The sequence below is a fragment of the Pecten maximus genome, chromosome 14 (assembly GCF_902652985.1).
Source record: "Pecten maximus chromosome 14, xPecMax1.1, whole genome shotgun sequence".
NCBI lineage: Eukaryota > Metazoa > Mollusca > Bivalvia > Pectinida > Pectinidae > Pecten > Pecten maximus.
Genome location: NC_047028.1, coordinates 32,282,135 through 32,309,168, shown reverse-complemented (window position 1 = coordinate 32,309,168; position 27,034 = coordinate 32,282,135). Strand labels below are relative to the sequence as shown.

Here is a 27,034-nt window from a genome sequence, read left to right as displayed (position 1 = left end):
GGGTATACACACTCTTCACATTGGGGTATACACACTCTTCACATGGGGTATACACACTCGTTACATGGGGTATACACACTCTTCACATTGGAGTATACACACTCTTCACATGGGGGTATACACACTCTTCACATGGGAGTATACACACTCTTCACATTGGGGTATACACACTCTTCACATGGGGGTATACACACTCGTCACATTGGGGTATACACACTCTTCACATTGGGGTATACACACTCTTCACATTGGGGTATACACACTCTTCACATGGGGTATACACACTCGTTACATGGGGTATACACACTCATCACATGGGGGTATACACACTCATCACATGGGGGTATACACACTCGTCACATTGGGGTATACACACTCTTCACATTGGGGTATACACACTCTTCACATGGGGTATACACACTCGTTACATGGGGTATACACACTCTTCACATTGGAGTATACACACTCTTCACATGGGGGTATACACACTCTTCACATGGGAGTATACACACTCTTCACATTGGGGTATACACACTCTTCACATGGGGGTATACACACTCTTCACATGGGGTATACACACTAGTCACATGGGGTATACACGCTCGTCACTTGGGGGTATACACACTCTTCACATGGGGGTATACACACTCATCACATGGGGGTATACACACTCGTCACATTTGGGTATACACGCTCGTCACATGGGGTATACACACTCTTCACATTGGGGTATACACACTCTTCACATGGGGGTATACACGCTCGTTACATGGGGTATACACACTCTTCACATTGGGGTATACACACTCTTCACATGGGGGTATACACACTCGTTACATGGGGTATACACACTCTTCACATTGGGGTATACACACTCTTCACATGGGGTATACACACTAGTCACATGGGGTATACACACTAGTCACATGGGGTATACACACTCGTCACATTGGGGTATACACGCTCGTCACATGGGGGTATACACACTCTTCACATGGGGGTATACACACTCATCACATGGGGGTATACACACTCGTCACATTGGGGTATACACGCTCGTCACATGGGGGTATACACACTCTTCACATGGGGGTATACACACTCATCACATGGGGGTATACACACTCGTCACATTGGGGTATACACACTCTTCACATTGGGGTATACACACTCGTCACATTGGGGTATACACACTCGTCACATTGGGGTATACACACTCGGCACATGGGGGTATACACGGTCGTCATATGGGGTATACACGCCCGTCACATGGGGGTGTATACGCTCGTCACATGGGGTATACATGCTCGTCACATAGGGTATACACGCTCGTCACATGGGGGTATACACGCTCGTCTCATGGGGTATACACACTAGTCACATGGGGTATACAAGCTCGTCACATGTCCTTTATTATACGTTTGAGATTATCTAAAATGATAAATCTGCTGCACCAGCAAAAAAAAAAAAACGGAAAAACAATTACCGGTGCAACTAATGTAATGTAGTTTAAGAAATATGTTAATAAGAAAACTGAAATTCGTCTTTAGTCATGTTGAAATGTTCGGGTACGTGTTGCCGCTGATATTTTTATATTTGTGTGTGTGTTTGTGAGGGTGAGTGTGGGTGTGTGTGATTGATATTAGATGAATAGGGGTCTATAGCTTCGTAAATGCATGTTTACTTTCAGAATGTAGATATATAGACACCGGACGCTCCTTTGTGGAGTAGAATAGTCCATTACTACATGTGTGTTATAGCGGGCTACAAGTTACGGGACCTCGAATTCGCTAGGTTTCGTTCTTTAGTGAGGAAGATATTCTTAACAAGTACCGCGAATGAAGAAATCCGAATTTTTTCTGGCTCTAACACAAGACTAGGACATTCTAACAGAGAGTTGTCTGGTAGGCTACGCACCACACATCTATTGGTAGAACGTCCATGTCTGGCGTCAGGGCTAGAGGAAATTCGGGCGTACTACAGGTAAGACGTTGGTATCAAATATTATGGATAGAAGCACACTTTAAAAGTGACAACAAAATAATGTCAGGTCAAATCAGCCTGTCTACAGCGATACACCACAACACGTTGTGTAAATGTCTGTAACAGTATTTACTCAAACTGGGGTCACGGAGGCCGAGTGGTTAAGGGGTCCCGACTCTTTACCACTAGCCCTCCACCTCTTGGTCGCGAGATTGAATCCCACGTGGGGCATTTGCCTGGTACTGACCGTAGGCCGGTGGTTTTTCTCCGGGTACTCCGGCTTTCCTCCACCTCCAAAATCGGACACGTCCTCAAATGACCTTGGCTCTTAATAGGACGTTGAATAAGATAAACTAAACTAAACTGAAATTACTCAAACCCAACAAATGTGGATATATAATCCTATTCACATAGAATAATCTGATGTGAGACATACATACAGGTATGCGTATATATATATTTATACTTATATACATACATATTCATATTTATGTGACTTATCACTTACGATATAAACTAGACTACTACCAATGATGTTTAACGAGTTATGTGCCGATTGTTGGCCGATTATAATACTAAGCTCAGTGCCAGCGATTTCAGGCCAATGCGGGACCTCTGTATTTATAATTAGGGAAGTCTCGTTTAAAATGTAGAGACCAAAGTCTCGATAAAAAGTTTTCTAATAACTAATGAAGAAACAATCAGTATCATAATGTAGGTACCAATGTCAGTAAGTTTTTATGAAAATGGGGCCGCGGTGGCCGAGTGGTTAAGGTGTCCCGACACATTAGCACTAGCCCTCCACCTCTGGGTTGCGAGTTCGAAACCTATGTCGGGCAGTTGCCAAGTACTGACCGTAGGCCGGTGGTTTTTCTCCGGGTACTCTGCCTTTCCTCCACCTCCAAAACCCGGCACGTCCTTAAATGACTCTGGCTGTTAATAGGACGTTAAACAAAAACAAACCAAACAAACCAAATGAAAATGGTTAGTGGAAACTATTCAACAAAGTGTCTCGTAGCTGATGTGTGAGAAATTGTCTTAATATGTTATGGTATCGAGATTCCACCATGTTTACGCTGGTAGGTTTTGATGTTAGGGAACCCATTACATGCAGGTTGTCTACGTTTTTTCAATATCAATTTCGACTTCGTTTCTTGGTCAATCAGCATCAAATCGGATGTAGCTCTAGCTTTGTGACAACCTCATCTTAATTTTAACTTGTATTTTATATCTCTCATTGAATGACATTTAGAATTATTAAGCAAATTATATACAAACGTAAATATAAAATGGATTTTAGTATTCAGAATATACACGTGCATTAGGTCCTTTTAAACCTAATATTGCTAATTATGAAATGTATTGAGTTAAGGATCTTTTGCACCTCTCAGTCCAGATCATTTCGAACCATATTCAATGTTTTGGTCGCCTCTTAGGTAACAGTTTAGGCCTTTAGTAGCATTGACGAGGCCGTGAAGGAGGAAACAGCAGTATGGTTCAGTTCAGATCATTACGAATCCACTATATCTAAAGCTATATTTGTTTTGACAGATGCTAATATGTTGTTTGTCTTCTTGAATCTTTAAACTCAATTTCAAACTATCTTTAATTGACATACAGGTATTGTAATGTAACAGTCTATCTACATGTTTATATTACACTGAAAAATATTGATATGTGCATTAAGCATTTACCCATGAAATAATTTCGTAGAAAACAGGGTAAAATACTGTATCGGAGTTACGTCCCTTTACTTACAATGAACAGAGTCGGGGAGAGTGATTGCAATCAGTCGACGTTTTTAGCCGGAAGTAGAATAATGGAGTTTTGTGTAGACAGAGGTTAAAACCAGTTAAACTTCCCAAAATTGAGCTTGAGATGCTTGTGTTGATATGAGCTAGAACCTAAAGGATGGTTTCATTTGTTTTCTTTTATTCTGTTTTCGAGTAGTTTGTCGATTGATAATTTGTAGGAACTAATAAAAATCTCTTTAAATATCGACTGTAATTTCATTGGTACCCACTTGATTTCTCTTCTTTATCTCCAGAAATATGATTGATTCCGTAGAAAATGTCTAAAGAGAATTTGACCCGTGAATCAGACACTTCATTTTATATGTCCTTTGGTTTTTGTTTTTATATATTTTTTTTTTTGTTTTTTTTTTGTATTTTGTTTGGAAAGGTGTCGGATAACAAACCATGCCGACACATTGGTCTATAAAAGTATAGACCTACGGTTCGAACGAGTTGTACACAGGGAAGACTCGGCGGGGGTCATCGTCCTTGGCCTCTTGTTAATGTAACCCTCCCGATGAAATTTCAAACATTTCGTATTAACTTTAGAGTCGTTCATATAAATCAATATTTAATGTTCCTAATTGGACATCAGCGTAAGTGCTAGACGGATTGATTTACCATCTATTTATCACAGACAGCGGGGTCCATACGGAAGGTATTAATTTAGAGGTCGTTCTTGTTAACGTCTAATTTGTGCGTCCGTTTAACATATGTAAAGTTTAGTTATTCCTAAGAGAATCTATTTCTATTGAAACCACATGTCAAAATAAAGTGCCTAACGTATCAGTGTGTAGCTTTGAAATCCTAACTAAATCAAAGTAACCTTCAAGTGGTATTACATGACCATCTATGATTTATATATAACATAGCAAAAATACACACACACTCTGTCACCCTCTCTCACACAAACTCTCGCACAATTACACACCCCCATACACACACTTACTCACACACACACCCTTTCTTTCACACATACTCACACACACAAACACACACTTACTTTATACAAACAATGCATAATAAAATCGTTCTATAATGTTCCGAGCTGCGAAATACACAAAGGGAGATTATTTACTTTATATATTTGTAAAGAAGTTCGTATGCATATGTCTCGTGGTATAAGATATTAAATACTGATCACTTGGTATGAGTAAATCACCAATCTTCATTAGGACACGTCACAATTAAGTGACGTAGATAGATAAGACAGATCAATGTAATCTACTGCTAAGATAAGATATCACGTGACATGTACGGACAATGCATGTCAGGTGACATCGACATACACATGTAGATACTTTATTTAGTTAAATTTAAATCAAAATCTCATTTTGACCGAGATGTTCAAGTGCTTATTTTTCTCAGAGAGATTTACCGCGAGATTTAAATATCCAATAAAAAATACAAAGACTTGAATATACAAAATAAAACTTAAATTTAGATTTTTTTTTCGGTTAAAATGACCATGTATTAGATACAATGTATGAACATCTGGGTCATAAAGTCCAATCTGGTCATTATTGGTAAGGGCCGAGATAATGTGTGAGTAACCTATTTTGAAATAAACAATCAGGTGTCTCCGCAGCCTCAACTAAAGCCGATAGACAGGGAACTCGGACGGGATTACGTTGTTCTAGTACACCTATCTGTATTCCATACATAAATACATGTATCCAATCTGGGTTACGTGGGCAAAGTGTAGATATTTCATATTCGAAGACGAAAACCGGTAAAGATTTTTTTCCACGCTTCCCCTATATGTGATCGTATGTAATTTACCTGTGTCTTGATAAAGGGGCAGATTGCCTCGAAAATTCGACAATTTACGTACTGTCGTTATTACTACTTGACAATTATATATATATAATGTATAGTTTGCATGTTGCTCCTATATTGATGTAATTTTTAAAGTTGTAATAAATTGTACTGTTCTGTATATATTTGCAATACTGATATTGCATGTTTTTAAATCCCACTATGATTATGGTCACCGTATGATGGATGGGTACTACCGATCTATCTTCGCCAAAATTATTTTACATGATTTCGCGAAAATTCACATCCCACAAAAATGCCGACATGATATGCTCGTATACTTGACAGCATGTATGCGTAGAGCCAATCGTGATTACTTTATAATCACTTATTTTTTTCAGGTGAGGTCATGCTCTCTGTCAAAATATTATGTACACTGTGCTTGGTTTCGAATTTATTGGGGCATTTTTTTTCAAATGTAGACATTATGCAACTTACAATACTTTGAAGGTCGTGAAGGATTCGTAGATAATGAAAATTTTAAAGGTACATGCATGTACTGGGATTTCAATTGTATTTCTGATAACAGTTGTATATTTCTTTCATTTTCTTTTCATAAATGTTTTATTTAGATAAACGAAAACGTAAAAGATAATACATGTATCTAAATCACGTGTAATAAGAAATCTGAGTTTAGGATGATCAGTGTAGCACGTGTGTACATTTGTACGTGCAAATGTGTAACATTTTTGTGTGATGGTACCACACCACACAACCAGCTAAAAATATCGATCAAAGAGTAGAACTGCATACGTATGTGTGTAAATTTACGTAAAATGGCGAAAATATCCGATTATTCACGAAGGAAAATTATTGCGTGTTATGACGTGTCTGCTTTGTTTGAGACATTAACATCACTTCAGTAAAATGCAAGGTATAAGGGCATGCTTTGTAGATAAGATGGCGTCTGTACATGATGTTACATCTATATGAGTATACTGATACAATATCCCATCGTAAATAAACGCTATTTCCATAGAAAAAGAAAAAAGAAGAGAAAGAAGAAGACAAAAGAAAAGATTGAACAATTTCCCTCCCTACTTTCGTTCTTTAGTTGGAGGCTGCAAACACCTTGATCAGCTGTTGTGTAAAAGGGGCGTATACATCTATGAATGTGGTTCAAGATGGCTGAACGTATTCCTTGTTCATACATGTACATATGAGCAAACATGTACAATGATCACATATTTATAAATAGATACATCAATTTTAGGGGGTTTTCCTATACTTTGCTGTGTAGGTATATACAAAAAAATCAAAGCCGACTTACCATAGATCGTGGCATCCTTGAAATGAAATACAATCCCAAAAACAGAAAATTCCGAGGTGGATTTTTATCACCGCGTCCTTATTCAGAGTGGATATGCACTGTCTAGAATTATTGATATTACACTTCCCTACAGTACAAATGTATCGACTAATCGATCTCTATTTAACCCTCAGTCACAGGAAAATCATCTTTCCCATAGCAACCATGGTTTTGAAATGAATCCGACTAAGATTCGCAGGAATGAGCTGCCAATACACAATGGCGGACACAACTATGTCGACATCATACCTTACCCCGTGGCAAGCTGGAGGCCTAGTGGGTAAACGAGTTCTAACACGTTAAAAAACAACTCGCTATGATATTCTTATGTATTTACTTCAATTCATGTGAAGGTGATATTTATTAACTTAACAATTTTAAAGTGCAAAAAGTATGTTTAAATTATTTTAAAAAGAACGTACAAAGAAGTATATCCATTGAGCATGTACAAATAGCTCAATGACATACATATCATCGATCAGTTATTTAAAGTATCAATATGAAACTTTAAACGCACTTATTCAGCGAGAGTTAGCAATTAGTAGAGATAATGCCACATCTTTGATAAAATAAATTAATAAAAATAAAACAAAGAATATCTTCAGTTTTTTTTTAGATATTATATATATATATATAAACGTATTTAATTGAATTAAAATTGTGAAGATTTCCCCATGCATGCCTCCATAAGATAGGTAATGTTATACATGTCTATGTTAAATACTTCCCTACAACATTATCAATTGTATACCAACCTATATGAATTTTTTCCGCATCGTAAGTAAGACGTGCTTGATACAAAATCTCACAAGTTTAGCTGTATCACATTCATTCCAGACCATGGTCACTCCAGTGTGTACTAACACAGACAGAAAAAACAATGACTGTCCGTGCAGTGACCACTGGTCAGGGTTAAATGAACCAATTTAGAATTGATGACTACTGGTGATCTTGGGACTGTCGAGCTGTCAAACGGTGTAACATATTTGTATACGAGTTATCCCCCTTGCATAGTTTCGCTATCCCGGTTTTCCACGTACTTGTAATGCACGGTTTTGTTCGGTTGAAACTACTTCTCCTTGTTGAAAGTGGGGATGGATCATTCTGTTTTGATGAATGGGTTTTATATTTAGATACTAGCTTGAGTGTTTTAATCGGAAGTTCTGAGCAGCGTTCATTTCCTTTCAATTTATGTCCTGGTGAGGACCATTAGGGGTAATTGAAAATAATTTATATAAGATTCAAGCAAAACAAAAGATTTATCAAATATAGTTTCTGGTTGTGCATATTTATATAAGTAGCGTACAGCCATTAAAGCTGGTTTCAGCAGATTATATTCTTAAAACTTTTAACTAATTTTGACAATTTTCTATAATCTTTAAAACTGATACCCCAATAGTAATTACCCATTAATATGCATGTGTTACAAAGAGAATCAAACAACTGGGGCTGTGGCCGATTTTAAGGTTGATTAGCCATTGATATATAGTTAAACTCGCCACGTTTTATCGGCAATGAGTGTAGGTGTTAATTAACAGTATATCTATACTCGAACTTTGAATTACCGTAGCCTGGTCCTATTTTTCCACGATGGAATGTTAATGACAAAGACATTTTATTAGTAAGAAACGATGATTTTATATGACAAAAATACATCTTCAATGAAAACTAATAAAAACGTAAGACTAACCTTCATTTGAAAAATGGCGGGAAAACGGAATAATGTAGATCAATTGTTCTATTTCTTTTTCACTATACTAATAAGATAAAAAATAAAATTACTCTACTACATATGGTATATAATACGTATGTATCATTATACAGTTGTACTGACTATAGTATGCATTCACATGTACATCATTACACATTTATACTGCATCTCAAATGTATACACGTGTACAACATTATACACGTGTACTGACTCTAATATGTATACACGTGTACACCATTATACAGTTGTACTGACCCTAATATGTATACACGTGTACACCATTATACAGTTATATTGACTATAATATGTATACACGTGTACACCATTATACAGTTATACTGACTCTAATATGTATACACGTGTACACCATTATACAGTTATACTGACTATAATATGTATACACGTGTACACCATTATACAGTTGTACTGACTATAATATGTATTCACGTGTACACCATTATACGGTTGTACTGACTCTAATATGTATACACGTGTACACCATTATACAGTTGTACTGACTATAATATGTATACACGTGTACACCATTATACAGTTGTACTGACTATAATATGTATACACGTGTACACCATTATACAGTTGTACTGACTATAATATGTATACACGTGTACACCATTATACAGTTGTACTGACTATAATATGTATACACGTGTACACCATTATACAGTTGTATGGCTCTAATATGTATACACGTGTACACCATTATACAGTTGTACTGACTATAATATGTATACACGTGTACACCATTACACAGGTATACTGACTATAATATGTATACACGTGTACACCATTATACAGTTGTACTGACTCTAATATGTTTACACGTGTACACCATTATACAGTTATAATGACTATAATATGTATACACGTGTACATCATTATACAGTTATACTGTCTATAATATGTATACACGTGTACAACATTATACACGTGTACTGACTATAATATGTATACACGTGTACAACATTATACAGTTGTACTGACTCTAATATGTATACACGTGTACACCATTATACAGTTGTATGACTCTAATATGTATACACGTGTACACCATTATACAGTTGTACTGACTATAATATGTAGACACGTGTACACCATTATACAGTTGTACTGACCCTAATATGTATACACGTGTACACCATTATACAGTTGTACTGACTATAATATGTATACACGTGTACAACATTATACATTGATACCTAATCTCAAATGTATTCACCTCATTATACGTCATCTCATGGAAATATTCTGAACTTTTGCACATTGACATCATGCTAATTCACGTTAACGTCGTCACATCAAAATCATATTCTGTTTGTTTGTTGTGTTTATTGCCCCGTGAATACGTAAGGCCATATCGAGGCGGGGTAGCAGCTGGTGCCTACCTCACTATCCAGACCTATTTGATAAAATGACTAGTAACTGGATGGTCAGTATTCCCAACTTCCCAAGAGGCACAATTGAGGTTCGAACTATTCGATCTTTAAAATGTACTATAAAATTAACATAGTACATCTGCAATGTAAATCATTCTGATATTGAGTTTAATCGTGATGTTTTGCGTATATAGAATTTCAAGTGTGTCGTGTGTATATTTACTTGTGTACATTGTATACACTAAATGTTACGTTACTACTTGTGACATCTATGGGTGTTCGTATCTAACAAATTCTACACGATAACAACACTATGCGCACGTGACTGGCACCTTCCTTTAAAGTATGTCTATTAAGATTGTTATCTCGAGTTTAACACTGGGCTGATATCGTGGATCTGTTAGATTTGATATGTGAATTATCCCGCTACCGATCGCCAATATAGACGTTTACACAGTCTTGGCATCTTTTGTTATTTAATTAATATCTTTTAATTAAGAGGGTTACACTGCGAATCGTAAAGTCTTTTGTTACGAAAACAATATCATCTTATCAAGGCCAGAGACAAGTATCAAATTTTTCAGAGGTCCAATTCTTTATCTTATCATGATATCACTCAGACTGGACAGAACGATATCACATATGTCGAACCAAGTGTGGCATTATGTAGGTGTGCATTAAGAATTTTATATGAATGTGTACATTGTCACATCATATACGTGTTCATTGTGACGTTATATAGGTGTGAATAGTGACAATAAATATAAGTGTGCATTGTGACTTTATGTAGGTGTGCATTATGACATTATGTAGGTGTGCATTGTGACTATAAATGTAAGTGTGCATTGTGACATTATGTATGTGTGCATTGTGACATTATGTAGGTGTGCATTGTGACATTATGTAGGTGTGTATAGTGACGTTATGTATGTGTGTATTGTGACATTATGTATGTGTGTATAGTGACATTATGTAGGTGTGCATTGTGACATTATGTATGTGTGTATAGTGACGTTATGTATGTGTGCATTGTGACATTATGTATGTGTGCATTGTGACATTATGTAGGTGTGCATTGTGACGTTATGTAGGTGTGTTTTGTGTCATCATGTAGGTGTGTATTGTGACGTTATGTAGGTGTGTATAGTGACGTTATGTATGTGTGCATTGTGACATTATGTAGGCGTGCATTGTGACTTTATGTAGGTGTTTATTGTGAAATTATGTAGGTGTGCATTGTGAGAGTATGTAGGTGTGCATTGTGACATTATGTAGGTGTGCGTTGTGTCATCATGTAGGTGTGCATTGTGTTATTATGTAGGTGTGCATTGTGTCATTATGTAGGTGTGTACTGTGACATTATGTAGGTGTGCATTGTGTCATCATGTAGGTGTGTATTGTGACATTATGTAGGTGTTAATTGTGACATTATGTAGGTGTGCATTATGACATTATGTAGGTGTGTATTGTGACAGTATGTAGGTGTGCATTGTGACATTATGTAGGTGTGTATTGTGTCATTATGTAGGTGTGTATTGTGACATTATGTAGGTGTTAATTGTGGCATTATGTAGGTGTGTAGTGTGACATTATGTAGGTGTGTATTGTGACATTATGTAGGTGTGCATTGTGTCATTACGTAGGTGTGTATTGTGACATTATGTAGGTGTGCATTGTGACATTATGTAGGTGTGTATTGTGTCATTATGTAGGTGTGTATTGTGTCATCATGTAGGTGTTAATTGTGACATTATGTAGGTGTGTATTTTGACATTATGTAGGTGTGTATTGTGTCATTATGTAGGTGTGTATTGTGTCATCATGTAGGTGTGTATTGTGACATTATGTAGGTCTGTATTGTGACATTATGTAGGTGTGTATTGTGTCATCATGTAGGTGAGTATTGTGTCATCATGTAGGTGTGCATTGTGACATTATGTAGGTGTGTATTGTGACATTATGTAGGTGTGTATTGTGACATTATTTAGGTGTGCATTGTGTCATTATGTAGGTGTGCATTGTGTCACCATGTAGGTGTGCATTGTGACATTATGTAGGTGTGTTTTTTGTCACCATGTAGGTGTGCATTGTGACATTATGTAGGTGTGTATAGTGACGTTATGTAGGTGTGCATTGTGACATTAGGTAGGTGTGCATTATGACATTATGTATGTGTGCATTGTGACATGATGTAGGTGTGCATTGTGACATTATGTAGGTGTGTATTGTGACATTATGTAGGTGTGTATTGCGACATTACGTAGGTGTGCATTATGACATTATGTAGGTGTGCATTGTGACATTATGTAGGTGTGCATTATGACATTATGTAGGTGTGTATTGTGACATTATGTAGGTGTGTATTGTGTCATGATGTAGGTGTGTATTGTGACATTATGTAGGTGTGCATTGTGACATTATGTAGGTGTGTATAGTGACGTTATGTAGGTGTGCATAGTGACGTTATGTAGGTGTGCATAGTGACGTTATGTAGGTGTGCATTATGACATTATGTAGGTGTGTATTGTGTCATCATGTAGGTGTGTATTGTGACATTATGTAGGTGTGCATTGTGTCATCATGTAGGTGCGTATAGTGTCATTATGTAGGTGTGCATTGTGACTTTATGTAGGTGTGCATTGTGACATTATGTAGGTGTGTATTGTGACATTATGTAGGTGTGTATTGTGACATTATGTAGGTGTGTATTGTGTCATGATGTAGGTGTGTATTGTGTCATTATGTAGGTGTGTATTGTGACATTATGTAGGTGTGCATTGTGTCATCATGTAGGTGTGTATTGTGTAATCATGTAGGTGTGTATTGTGACATTATGTAGGTGTTTATAGTGACGTTATGTAGGTGTGCATTATGACATTATGTAGGTGTGTATAGTGACGTTATGTAGGTGTGCATTGTGACATTATGTAGGTGTGAATAGTAACAATAAATGTAAGTGTGCATAGTGATATCATACTGTATAGTGGGAAATTTTAGCGGTCATAAAATTTGGCGATTTGGTCGTGAAAAATGAAAGTTAAATTTGGCCGGGTTAAAATTTAGCGATTTTAACATGTACACTCAACACACACAATACTATAGGACAACATGACAGTAGTTTAGTAAACTAGCGGCTACATGGCCATACTATAACGATAGTACACACAACAGTCTGGTAAAGACTTTCATTCTGACTACGTGAGTCGGGGAGAGCTGAGCCAGGCAGTCCTATAAAGCATGGAGAGCTGAGCCAGGCAGTCCTATAAAGACTTTCCATCTGACTACGTGAGTCGGGGAGAGCTGAGCCAGGCAGTCCTATAAAGACTTTCCATCTGACTACGTGAGTCGGGGAGAGCTGAGCCAGGCAGTCCTATAAAGACTTTCCATCTGACTACGTGAGTCGGGGAGAGCTGAGCCAGCTTAAATGACTTAATGACTAAGGAATTCCGAATAGTATAAACAGCCGGTATATCGAACAATACAGTCGTAACTTGTAAGTAGACAGTCACCATACAATCTATTCAATAAAGTTTATAAATTCCTCAACTTTTACATATCCATACATCCTATCCATGTTGATTCAGTGTGTTGTGTACTATCGATCCTCTGTCTCGAAACCGGAAAATATTACCTTAAATTGTCAGACGAACACGTACATGTAGATTTGTTAAATTAGTGTTTATATGAGTAATGTGTACAAGCAACAGACAAAGAGAATTTAATCAACCGTATTTTATCGCCGTGGTTATCTATTTATGAAATGTATACGTACAGGTAAATTTGACAATGAGTCTACAGGTAAAGTGTTAACATCAGTTCAATGAATGGTAAGGGTAGATGGCTTTGTTTTCACAAAAAATAGTTATAATGCGGTATATGTCATACTTGTATTGCTATACATATATCGTGATGGGTGTATCTCTGAACGCCAACATTTTGAATTTACCTGTAGGGCAGTTTGTTTTGATAGCGATTATAGTCTTTTTCCTAAAAGTAGTCTCAATGCCAACAGGTCATTCACCTGTAAATGTTACCTGTTGATACTACCTGAAGGTGAAATTAAGGATTTATAATCAAAAATCATGTATTTACATGTACATCAAAATATTTATTTTATTTGATAACTGAGTTTTCTAATTTAAAACGACATTACAATATTTTATGCATGAAAATTATCTTTATGTTCAAAATTATGATTTTATGTTATCTTATTAAAGTCTTAGAAAATCATTTATACTTATTTTTAAAATACATATATATTTAGATAAATAGAATAGTTTTATTCTCTCGTTGCCACATTAATTATCATATGGACATGTAGATAATTTGAATTAATTGAGACTATATATATTTTTATTTGAATTAATTGTAATTATATATATATATATCATTTCACTACTGATAATATGCAGCTATATATATATACATGTATATATAAATTCTAATGTAAAACCAGGTACACCTTTAATAACTACTAATGACTACTGTGGTCCCATGCTATTGGCTACCTCTCACTATAAAGGACTTGAAAATTTGACAAATTACAAAGAGTAATATTCATCTTCGATGTCACCAGAGTTGAAAACTCTACACAGACGTTCACTTATATCAACGAGTTTCAAAATTCAGAGTATATTCTACTCAAAGCAATTCTATTACGTTTTGGTGTATATATATATTAATAACGTTGTAGTGATTTATATCATCAACTAAATGTCAATACAGATTACATTTTGAGGAATATTCTCTAAAAATATAAACATATCTTGCTGGCAATGTCAATAATATATTTTAATATCTCAATGCAGGTCTTAGTACATAAAAGCTTGAACCAGTACTTAATTACATTATAATACTGGGTATACACAATTGGGAGGAAAAACAATTAAGTAAACGGTTCCATAACTTCTAGTTTCTTTCCGTCAAAAAACATGCCTTTCGTAAAAGGCCTCCATTTCCACCAGAGTCCAATACATTGTTAAAAATAGTAAGCAGGGCTTGAATTAAAATGTCACTAGCTTCCTTGTAATATAGAGACTCTCAATGCTGTGATAGAACTGTTAATTTTATTTGAGATAGATCATGGTCAAGCTCCAAAAACAGAGATCTATAGAATTGAATTGAATTGAATTGATAGTCCATGTCAACATGTAAATAAGTATACTGCTGGTCATAATCAGACGGGTCAGGGTTAGTTGGTTGCTTAGCCATTAAAGTGATTATAACAATCTTCAAAAGTTGATGAATGGGTTTTTTCTTGCATTTTTTAATCGTTTTATTTTGTAAAAATAACGTGGATTGGTTTTCCGTAGGTGCTCCATCATATCTCCCTCAAACTTACTATATTGCCTTTGTTGAGAGGTACATGTGTGTCCATTCATTTTCAACTTTCTTTATGCACAGTTTTATTTAAGATATTTTGGGTTTTTTTTTTCATGTAAGTTTTTATTTCAGATATGCTAACTTTTTCTATGTAAGGCTTTTTTATTATAGACATTTAATCATTTCCAATTGAATATGAACAGGCATTTTCCATTTATCATATTAATATATGTATTTCCGAGATTAGTACTAATAAGATGTTTATGTGTACAATATTGATCAATGTAGATTTAGATTTTTTAGTGCTGGTACTGCTATTTAGTGCTATGATGGAACTGTTAAGTGTCATATATAAGTACAATTATGAACAAATTCTGTTATTACATAGATAACATATTTGTTGAATGCATGCATGTGTGCTCTAAGAAAATGGGAAAAAAGTAAATACAATTCTGCTGTATGCTGTGTGTAACACAGGTAAATCTCAGGTGAGTGTACAGGTAAAAATACACAGCTTATATGAAGCAGTATATAATTACCCTCCCATTGTTTCCTGAAACAACACCTACCTATTGTTTTAAAAAATGTTGGCGTTCAGAGAACACCCCATCGTGATTAGTTGTTCACTAGCTATTCGTACCTATCGGCATTTTGGCTGACAGTTGCCAGGCAACAACCAACGTTACGCACCACTCGTTACGCACGGGAGTTATCAAAGGTACAGTTGAGTGTAGACTAAAGGTTACACAAAGTGCACTCCGAGTGCACTCCGTTTGGACTCCAGGTAAACTTGGAGTGGCACCATGTATATGTGTCATTATTTTTCTCATTTATATAAATGATATAGCAGATGAACTAGAATCATCTTCTACTTGTCGAGAAATAGAATTAACTTTAAATAGAGATTTAGAAAAAATAAATAGGTGGGCAAAAACATGGCTAGTTACTTTTAATCCAGACAAAACTGGGGTTATTTTTATATCAAATTCTGATGATATTGATGATGATCTTAATTTAATTTTTGACGAAAAGTGCTTAAATCAGTAGTTCCCATAGACATCTTGGAGTCACTTTCAATTCAAATGCAAAATTGGTCTGATCATATTGATGAAGTTTATAAATCAGTAATGAAAAAAATAAATGTCTTAAGGAAAATTAAGTATATGCTAAAGCGTGATGCTCTATTAAGAATTTATAAATCATTTATATTACCTGTCCTGGAATATGCGTGTGAGGTTTGGGACGGTTGCTCTCTGGTAGATTCAGAAAAGTTAGAGCGGGCTCAGCGCGAAGCAGCGAGAATTATAACTGGTTTACCGTCTTATGCGAAAAATGAATCTTTATATATTGAATCCGGACTTGAACTCCCTTGTGATAGAAGGGCCAGAGGAAAACTGCAGTTGTTATACAAGATGAACAGTAATTTGACTCCAAGCTATCTATCAAATGTGTTATCCCCCTCAATAGGTGATAGCAATCCATATGATTTAAGAAATAAGGAAAACTTCAGGATTCCAAATTATCGACTTTCTGCAGCACACAAATCTTTCTTACCTTCTACATTAAGTAACTGGAACTCTTTAGATGATGTTATCAAATCCCTAACTCTATCATCTTTTAAATTAGTTCTCTCCCAAAATGTTCCCAAAACTCAGCACTGCTTCTATAGTTATGGGGAAAGAAAATTAAACATTATACATGTTAGGCTAAGACACCGTTGTAGCTCCCTTAAAGATGATATCATCCATGTAAATCTAGTTCAAGACTCACAATGTGCATATTGTGGGCATTTTTGTGAAAATGCATACCGTTTCCTTTTCGAGTGTCAATACTTTTCCACTGCCCGTTCAGATATGTTTAATGCTTTTAAATTATTTGAATATACAAATTAATCTTAATTTGTTACTTTTTGGTAACGAAGACTTGGATTTGGATGCAAATAATTATGTGTTCGAACATGTGCAGGCTTTCATCAAATCCAACAAGAGATTTTAAACATGCAAGTCTATCTTTATATCACTATTTGCATAATTATGTAAAATTGACTTATTTAAACTTTGACTTTGTAAATGTCCATGTCATCAATTGTGTAAAATGTTTTGTTGATAGGAGATGGCTTCATAAGTTGTCATAACTTGTGCCAAATCTTTTGTGCCTATTTTGGACAATAAATATGTTTAAAGTAAAAAGTGTGTCATGATATCATGTATGTATGTAATGACATTATGTTTGTGTGTTATGACATTATGTATGTGTGTAACTACTATGTATGTATGTGTGTGTAATGACATTATGTATTTGTGTAATTACATTATGTATGTGTGTAATGACATTATGTATGTGTCATGACATTATGTATGTGTGACATGACATCATGTATGTGTGTTATTACATTATATATGTGTGTAATGACATTATGTTTGTGTGTTATGACATTATATATGTGTGTCATGATATTATGTTTGTATGTCATGACATTATGTATGTGTGTATTGTGACATTATGTAGGTGTGTATTGTGTCATCATGTAGGTGCGTATTGTGTAATCATGTAGGTGTGCATTATGACATTATTTAGGTGTGTATTGTGTCATGATGTAGGTGTGTATTGTGTCATGATGTAGGTGTGTATTGTGACATTATGTAGGTGTGTATTGTGACATTATGTAGGTGTGTATTGTGTCATCATGTAGGTGTGTATTGTGTCATCATGTAGGTATGTATTGTGTCATCATGTAGGTGTGCATTATGACATTATGTAGGTGTGTATTGTGACATTATGTAGGTGTTTATTGTGTCATGATGTAGGTATGTATAGTAACGTTATGTAGGTGTGTATAGTGACGTTATGTAGGTGTGTATAGTGACGTGATGTAGGTGTGCATAGTGACGTTATGTAGGTGTGTATTGTGACATTATGTAGGTGTGTATTGTGACATTATGTAGGTGTGCATTGTGTCATGATGTAGGTGTGTATTGTGTCATCATGTAGGTGTGTATTGTGTCATCATGTAGGTGTGCATTATGACATTATTTAGGTGTGTATTGTGACATTATGTAGGTGTGTATTGTGTCATCATTTAGGTGTGTATTGTGTCATCATGTAGGTGTGTATTGTGTCATCATGTAGGTGTGCATTATGACATTATGTAGGTGTGTATTGTGACATTATGTAGGTGTGCATTGTGTCATGATGTAGGTATGTATAGTAACGTTATGTAGGTGTGTATAGTGACGTTATGTAGGTGTGTATAGTGACGTTATGTAGGTGTGCATAGTGACGTTATGTAGGTGTGCATTATGACATTATGTAGGTGTGTATTGTGTCATCATGTAGGTGTGTATTGTGACATTATGTAGGTGTTAATTGTGACATTATGTAGGTGTGTATTGTGACATTATGAAGGTGTGTATTGTGACTTTATGTAGGTGTGTATTGTGACATTATGTAGGTGTGTATTGTGTCATGATGTAGGTGTGTATTGTGTAATCATGTAGGTGTGTATTGTGACATTATATAGGTGTGTATAGTGACGTTATGTAGGTGTGCATTATGACATTATGTAGGTGTGTATAGTGACGTTATGTAGGTGTGCATTGTGACATTATGTAGGTGTGAATAGTAACAATAAATGTAAGTGTGCATAGTGATATCATACTGTATAGTGGGAAATTTTAGCGGTCATAAAATTTGGCGATTTGGTCGTGAAAAATGAAAGTTAAATTTGGCCGGGTTAAAATTTAGCGATTTCCCTTCAATCTAGGGTTTTAACTTGGCGTTGAGAATAAATATTACCTGTCGGTATATATAGATAATTATGTTATATCTGTAAAAGGATCGGCTTTTCACCTCAAACCGACACCTTTAAAATATGTATACCCAGGTTCGGTGATCTTGGGTCCGTCAGGGTCTTACATTCTGGGTCATAATTTGTACTTGAAGTCTGGCAAATAAACACAAAGATATATAAAGTTCAGGTAGTTTTATTAGGGTACCACTAAACACTATGTAAAAATATACAGAGACACAGGGACAAATTATACAATTCTTTCACACACTCAACACACACAATGCTATAGGACAACATGACAGGAGTTTAGTAAACTAGCATCTACATGGCCATACTATAACGATAGTACACAAAACTACTGACAGTGAGTGTTACCATAACAGTCTAACAAAGACTTTCATTCTGACTACGTGAGTCGGGGAGAGCTGAGCCAGGCAGTCCTATAAAGACTTTCCATCTGACTCCGTGAGTCGGGGAGAGCTGAGCCAGGCAGTCCTATAAAGACTTTCTATCTGACTACGTGAGTCGGGGAGAGCTGAGCCAGGCAGTCCTATAAAGACTTTCCATCTGACTACGTGAGTCGGGGAGAGCTGAGCCAGGCAGTCCTATAAAGACTTTCCATCTGACTGGCGAACTACACAGGTGTACCGGCTTTTTTGACAACCGCGGCAATCCGCACGTGCCATATTCGAGCCAAATTACCTGTACTCGGAACACTTCCGCTGTTAAATGACTAAGGAATTCCGAATAGTATAAACAGCCGGTATATCGAACAATACAGTCGTAACTTGTAAGTAGACAGTCACCATATAATCTATTCAATAAGTTTATAAATTCCTCAACTTTTACATATCCATACATCCTATCCATGTTGATTCAGTGTGTTGTGTACTATCGATCCTCTGTCTCGAAACCGGAAAATATTACCTTAAATTGTCAGACGAACACGTACATGTAGATTTGCTAAATTAGTGTTTATATGAGTAATGTGTACAAGCAACAGACAAAGAGAATTTAATCAACCGTATTATATCGCCGTGGTTATCTATTTATGAAATGTATACGTACAGGTAAATTTGACAATGAGTCTACAGGTAAAGTGTTAACATCAGTTCAATGAATGGTAAGGGTAGATGGCTTTGTTTTCACAAAAAATAGTTATAATGCGGTATATGTCATACTTGTATTGCTATACATATATCGTGATTAGTTGTTCACTAGCTATTCGTACCTATCGGCATTTTGGCTGACAGTTGCCAGGCAACAACCAACGTTACGCACCACTCGTTACTCACGGGAGTTATCAAAGGTACAGTTGAGTGTAGACTAAAGGTTACACAAAGTGCACTCCGAGTGCACTCCGTTTGGACTCCAGGTAAACTTGGAGTGGCACCATGTATGTGTGTCATTATTTTTCTCATTTATATAAATGATATAGCAGATGAACTAGAATCAGCAGCTCGTCTATTCGCTGATGATACTTATCTCAAAAAATCATCGACTTGTCGAGAAATAGAATTAGCTTTAAATAGAGATTTAGAAAAAATAAATAGGTGGTCAAAAACATGGCTAGTTACTTTTAATCCAGACAAAACTGGGGTTATTTTTATATCAAATTCTGATGATATTGATGATGATCTTAATTTAATTGATGACGAAAAGTGCTCAAATCAGTAGTTCCCATAGACACCTTGGAGTCACTTTCAATTCAAATGCAAAATTGGTCTGATCATATTGATGAAGTTTATAAATCAGTAATGAAAAAAATAAATGTCTTAAGGAAAATTAAGTATATGCTAAAGCGTGATGTTCTATTAAGAATTTATAAATCATTTATATTACCTGTCCTGGAATATGCGTGTGGGGTTTGGGACGGTTGCTCTCTGGTAGATTCAGAAAGGTTAGAGCGGGCTCAGCGCGAAGCAGCGAGAATTATAACTGGTTTATACCGTCTTATGCGAAAAATGAATCTTTATATATTGAATCAGGACTTGAACTTCTTTGTGATAGAAGCGCCAGCAGAAAACTGCAGTTGTTATACAAGATGAACAGTAATTTGACTCCAAGCTATCTATCAAATGTGTTATCCCCCACAATAGGTGATAGCAATCAATAGCAATCCATATGATTTAAGAAATAAGGAAAACCTCAGGATTCCAAATTATCGACTTTCTGCAGCACACAAATCTTTCTTACCTTCTACATTAAGTAACTGGAACTCTTTAGATGATGTTATCAAATCCCTAACTCTATCATCTTTTAAATTAGTTCTCTCCCAAAATGTTCCCAAAACTCAGCCCTATTTCTATAGTTATGGGGAAAGAAAATTAAACATTATACATGTTAGGCTAAGACACCGTGGCAGCTCCCTTAAAGATGACCTCTTCCATGTAAATCTAGTTCAAGACTCACAATGTGCATATTGTGGGCATTTTTGTGAAAATGCATACCATTTCCTTTTCGAGTGTCAATACTTTTCCACTGCCCGTTCAGATATGTTTAATGCTTTAAATTATTTGAATATACAAATTAATCTTAATTTGTTACTTTTTGGTAACGAAGACTTGGATTTGGATGCAAATAATTATGTGTTCGAACATGTGCAGGCTTTCATCAAATCCAACAAGAGATTTTAAACATGCAAGTCTATCTTTACATCACTATTTGCATAATTATGTAAAATTGACTTATTTAAACTTTGACTTTGTAAATGTCCATGTCATCAATTGTGTAAAATGTTTTGTTGATAGGAGATAGCTTCATAACGTGTGCCAAATCCTTGGTGCCTATTTTGGACAATAAATATGTTTAAAGTAAAAAAGTGTGTAATGACATTTTGTATGTGTGTAGCTACTATGTATGTATGTGTGTGTAATGACATTATGTATATGTGTAATTACATTATGTATGTGTAATGACATTATGTATGTGTGTAATGACATTATGTATGTGTGTCATGACATCATGTATGTGTGTTATTACATTATATATGTGTGTAATGATATTATGTTTGTGTGTTATGACATTATATATGTGTGTAATGACATTATGTATGTGTGTTATTACATTATGTATGTGTGTCATGACATTATGTTTGTGTGTCATGACATTATGTATGTGTGTAATGACATCATGTATGTGTGTTATTACATTATATATGTGTGTAATGACATTATGTTTGTGTGTTATGACATTATATATGTGTGTCATGATATTATGTTTGTGTGTCATGACATTATGTATGTGTGTAATGACATTATGTATGTGTGTCATGACATTATGTATGTGTCATAACAGTATGTATGTGTGTCATGACAGTATGTATGTGTAATGACATTATGTATGTGTGTTGTGACATTATGTATGTGTGTAATCACATCATGTATGTGTGTTGTGACATTATGTATGTGTGTAATGACATTATGTTTATGTGCAATTACATTATGTTTGTGTGTAATGACATTATGAATGTGTGCTGTGACATGTATATGTGTGATGACATTATATATATGTGTAATGACATTATGTATGTGTTTAATGACATTATGTATGTGTGTAATGACATCATGTATGTGTAATGACATTATGTATATGTGTGATGACATTATGTATGTGTGTAATGACATTATGTATATGTGTGATGACATTATGTATGTGTGTAATGACATCATGTATGTGTGTAATGACATTATGTATGTGTCTAATGACATTATGTATATGTGTGATGACATTATGTATGTGTGTGTAATGACATTATGTATGTGTTTAATGACATTATGTATGTGTGTAATGATATCATGTATGTGAAATGACATTATGTATGTGTGTAATGACATTATGTATGTGTGTAATGACATCATGTATGTGTGTAATGACATTATGTATGTGTCTAATGACATTATATATATGTGTAATGACATTATGTATGTGTTTAATGACATTATTATGTGTAAAATGACATTATGTATGTGTGTAATAAAATCATGTATGTGTATTATGACATCATGTATGTGTGTAATCACATCATGTATGTGTGTAATGACATTATATTTGTGTGTAATGACATTATGTATGTGTGTAATGACATTATATATATGTGTAATGACATTATGTATGTGTGTAATGACATTAAGTATGTGTGTGATGACATTATGTATGTGTAATGCTATTTTGGGATGTGTGTAATGACATTATGTGTGTGTGTGATGACATTATGTATGTGTGTGATGACATTATGTATATGTGTAATGACATTATGTATGTGTGTTGTGACATTATGTATGTGTGTAATGACATTATGTATGTGTGTGATGACATTCTGCATGTGTAATGACATCATGTATGTGTGTTGTGACATTATGTATGTGTGTAATGACATTATGTGTGTGTGTAATGACATTATGTGTGTGTGTAATGACATTATGTATATGTGTAATGACATTATGTATGTGTGTAATGACATTATGTATGTGTGTAATGACATTATGTATGTGTGTAATGACATTATGTATATGTGTAATGACATTATGTTTGTGTGTAATGACATTATGTATATGTGTAATGACATTATGTATGTGTGTCATGACATTATGTATGTATGTAATGACATTATGTATGTGTGTAATGACATTATGTATGTGTGTAATGACATTTATAAAAGCTTGCTTTGAGATGCATTCTGGTACAGTAGAATGTTATTTATCTATACATGATGGATAAGCCGTACCCTACCTTCATCCATATCTATATACATACGACTAAACTAAAAACACACACGATATTAGATCAGAGTTAAAACAAAGGTCAATTTAAAACAGGACAATTCGGCCAGCCCCCACTTGACTTTAAATCGTATATTAAGAAAGCACAGATGGCGAATGAGTATTTGAACGAATTGTACATACTGAATGTGTGACAGACCCACTCTATTAAATGATTGCATTTATTTGTATCAATGCCACTGACATCAGGAGTACCACTAATTTATTTGTATCAATGCCACTGACATCAGGAGTACCACTAATTTATTTGTATCAATGCTACTGACATCAGGAGTACCAATAATTTATTTGTATCAATGCTACTGACATCAGGAGTACCACTAATTTATTTGTATCAATGCTACTGACATCAGGAGTACCACTGATTTATTTGTATCAATGCTACTGACATCAGGAGTACCACTAATTTATTTGTATCAATGCTACTGACGTCGGGAGTACCACTAATTTATTTGTATCAATGCTACTGACATCAGGAGTACCACTAATTTATTTGTATCAATGCTACTGACATCAGGAGTACCACTAATTTATTTGTATCAATGCTACTGACGTCAGGAGTACCACTCATTTATTTGTATCAATGCTACTGACATCGGGAGTACCACTAATTTATTTGTATCAATGCTACTGACATCGGGAGTACCACTAATTTATTTGTATCGATGCTACTGACATCGGGAGTACCACTAATTTATTTGTATCGATGCTACTGACATCAGGAGTACCACCAATTTATTTGTATCAATGCTACTGACATCAGGAGTACCACTAATTTATTTGTATCAATGCTACTGACATCAGGAGTACCACCAATTTATTTGTATCGATGCTACTGACATCAGGAGTACCACCAATTTATTTGTATCAATGCTACTGACATCAGGAGTACCACCAATTTATTTGTATCAATGCTACTGACATCAGGAGTACCACTAATTTATTTGTATCAATGCTACTGACATCAGGAGTACCACCAATTTATTTGTATCAATGCTACTGACATCAGGAGTACCACTAATTTATTTGTATCAATGCTACTGACATCAGGAGTACCACTAATTTATTTGTATCAATGCCACTGACATCAGGAGTACCACTAATTTATTTGTATCAATGCTACTGACATCAGGAGTACCACTAATTTTAGATTCACGCTATATGTGTTGTTAATTTTATGTTCAGACACATACAAGCAAACGAGTTGCTTCCCTTTACTGAGTCTTGTCCCTTATTTGGGGTAGCCTAAAATCCCACCCTAACAAGGTCAAAGTCAGCAGGTCTGCAAATATAGTACCAATGTAGTACCAATATAGTACCAATGTAGTACCAATGTAGTACCAATGCAAAATTCTTGCGACAATTAGAAACGCAATGTCAGATATGGAAGTTATATCGTAAATGGTTGACATAATGTGGAACTGATTTAAAGCCACATACTCCAAAAGAAATATTTATTAATGTTTACATTTCGACCTTTTTTCAGTTTTCAGACTTATTATATACCTAACAAAGTTAGGCATTCTTTTTTCTTGGCGTTATACGAATAAATGGAATAGCCGGACAATTGATGGAATCGCTAAACAGCTGATTCAAGTTTGGCGGAAAAGGTTGTCAACTACAGGGATAAACAAGATATAGTTCCACAGTAACACCCCATTTTTATTTGATTTATGTAAGATATTTCAAACATATTTTTTGTTATCGTTATACTTTAGTTAATTCTACCATATTCAATTGATATTTTATTGGGGAAAAGTCAAAACAGTAACGAAAATAGTCATTGCGCATTCCCACTAATTTCACATTTGTGCACAGGTCCTGATTGGCGTGATACCAAAGAAACAGTCAGTGCTTGAAATTAAAATGGCACCCTTGGAAAACGGAGTGCGACAGAAATCCTGCCGTGAATGATGACGAATTGCTGTTTGTAAGGGTTTGGTGACTAACTATATCAGGCATTGACTAATTGATATGATGGAGAAGGAGCTCTAGGTTTGGTGACTAACTATATCAGGCATTGACTAATTGATATGATGGAGAAGGAGCTCTAGGTTTGGTGATTAACTATATCAGGCATTGACTAATTGATATGATGGAGAAGGAGCTCTAGGTTTGGTGACTAACTATATCAGGCATTGACTAATTGATATGATGGAGAAGGAGCTCTAGGTTTGGTGATTAACTATATCAGGCATTGACTAATTGATATGATGGAGAAGGTGCTCTAGGTTTGGTGACTAACTATATCAGGCATTGACTAATTGATATGATGGAGAAGGTGCTCTAGGTTTGGTGACTAACTATATCAGGCATTGACTAATTGATATGATGGAGAAGCTTTCTTCTGGGCACCCGAAAACGACTGTATGATCTGATGGATGCTTCGTCTCGTTGACCCAAGATGATACCTACGTGTGGAGTAATCAGACTCTGCCATAGCGTGGATGGAAGTGGCTGGTAACAATCGGGTGGTATATGTCTTCTCCAGACCGGAACCTTTGTAAGATGTCTGCCATGAATTTAGAAATTAACCTCTGGGCTAGTGGTTTGTTGGTATACCACAGACTGTCGGACGGATGTGTATTCGAGTTGTGTTTATTGAAAAAGTTTCTCAGCCCAGGGATCAGTTTTGTTTATCAGTGTTGTGCGGATTTTAACCGGACAATATACTGGTTTTGTGGCATATATTTCTCAACTCAGCCTCATCCTCGACATTACCTGCATCTCTCTAGAATTTTTCGGCATAGCCGTATAATATTCTTTTGGCCCCAGATATGACACGACAGGTGGCGTTACTGGTCAAGATGAAGTATGTGATTGGTCAATGTAGCGGTAAATGCAAAATGCAGATATATAGTTAAAAACGAAACAAAGTTAAGATTGAATGCAAGCTGATAAGTGGATGTATCTATTCAAATGACACATTAATAAAATTATATTCCTGATTCAAATACAGTCTTCTTATCACCAAAAATGATTCAAACTGATATACACTTTTGTAATTGTGTTATCCGTGCTGAAACGCATTAGTTCATTGATTTATTTCACCAGTAGTTTTACATTATAACCACCAGCATTAAAACTATGTCGTTTATCTTTTTTAAAAGATATTTCTTGTTTGTTTTGTTTC

General features: G+C 35.3%; 1 protein-coding gene across 1 annotated transcript in view; it reads right to left on the bottom strand.

The window, feature by feature from the left end:
• Nucleotides 1-7,176, bottom strand: part of LOC117342402 — a 91,126-nt gene extending 83,950 nt beyond the window's left edge. The window contains exon 1 of the mRNA XM_033904563.1: nt 6,865-7,176. Within this exon, the coding sequence (XP_033760454.1) occupies nt 6,865-6,879 (15 nt within the window). The 5' untranslated portion in view covers nt 6,880-7,176. The remainder of the gene's footprint in view (nt 1-6,864) is intronic.
• Between the last annotated feature and the right edge of the window lie 19,858 nt (nt 7,177-27,034).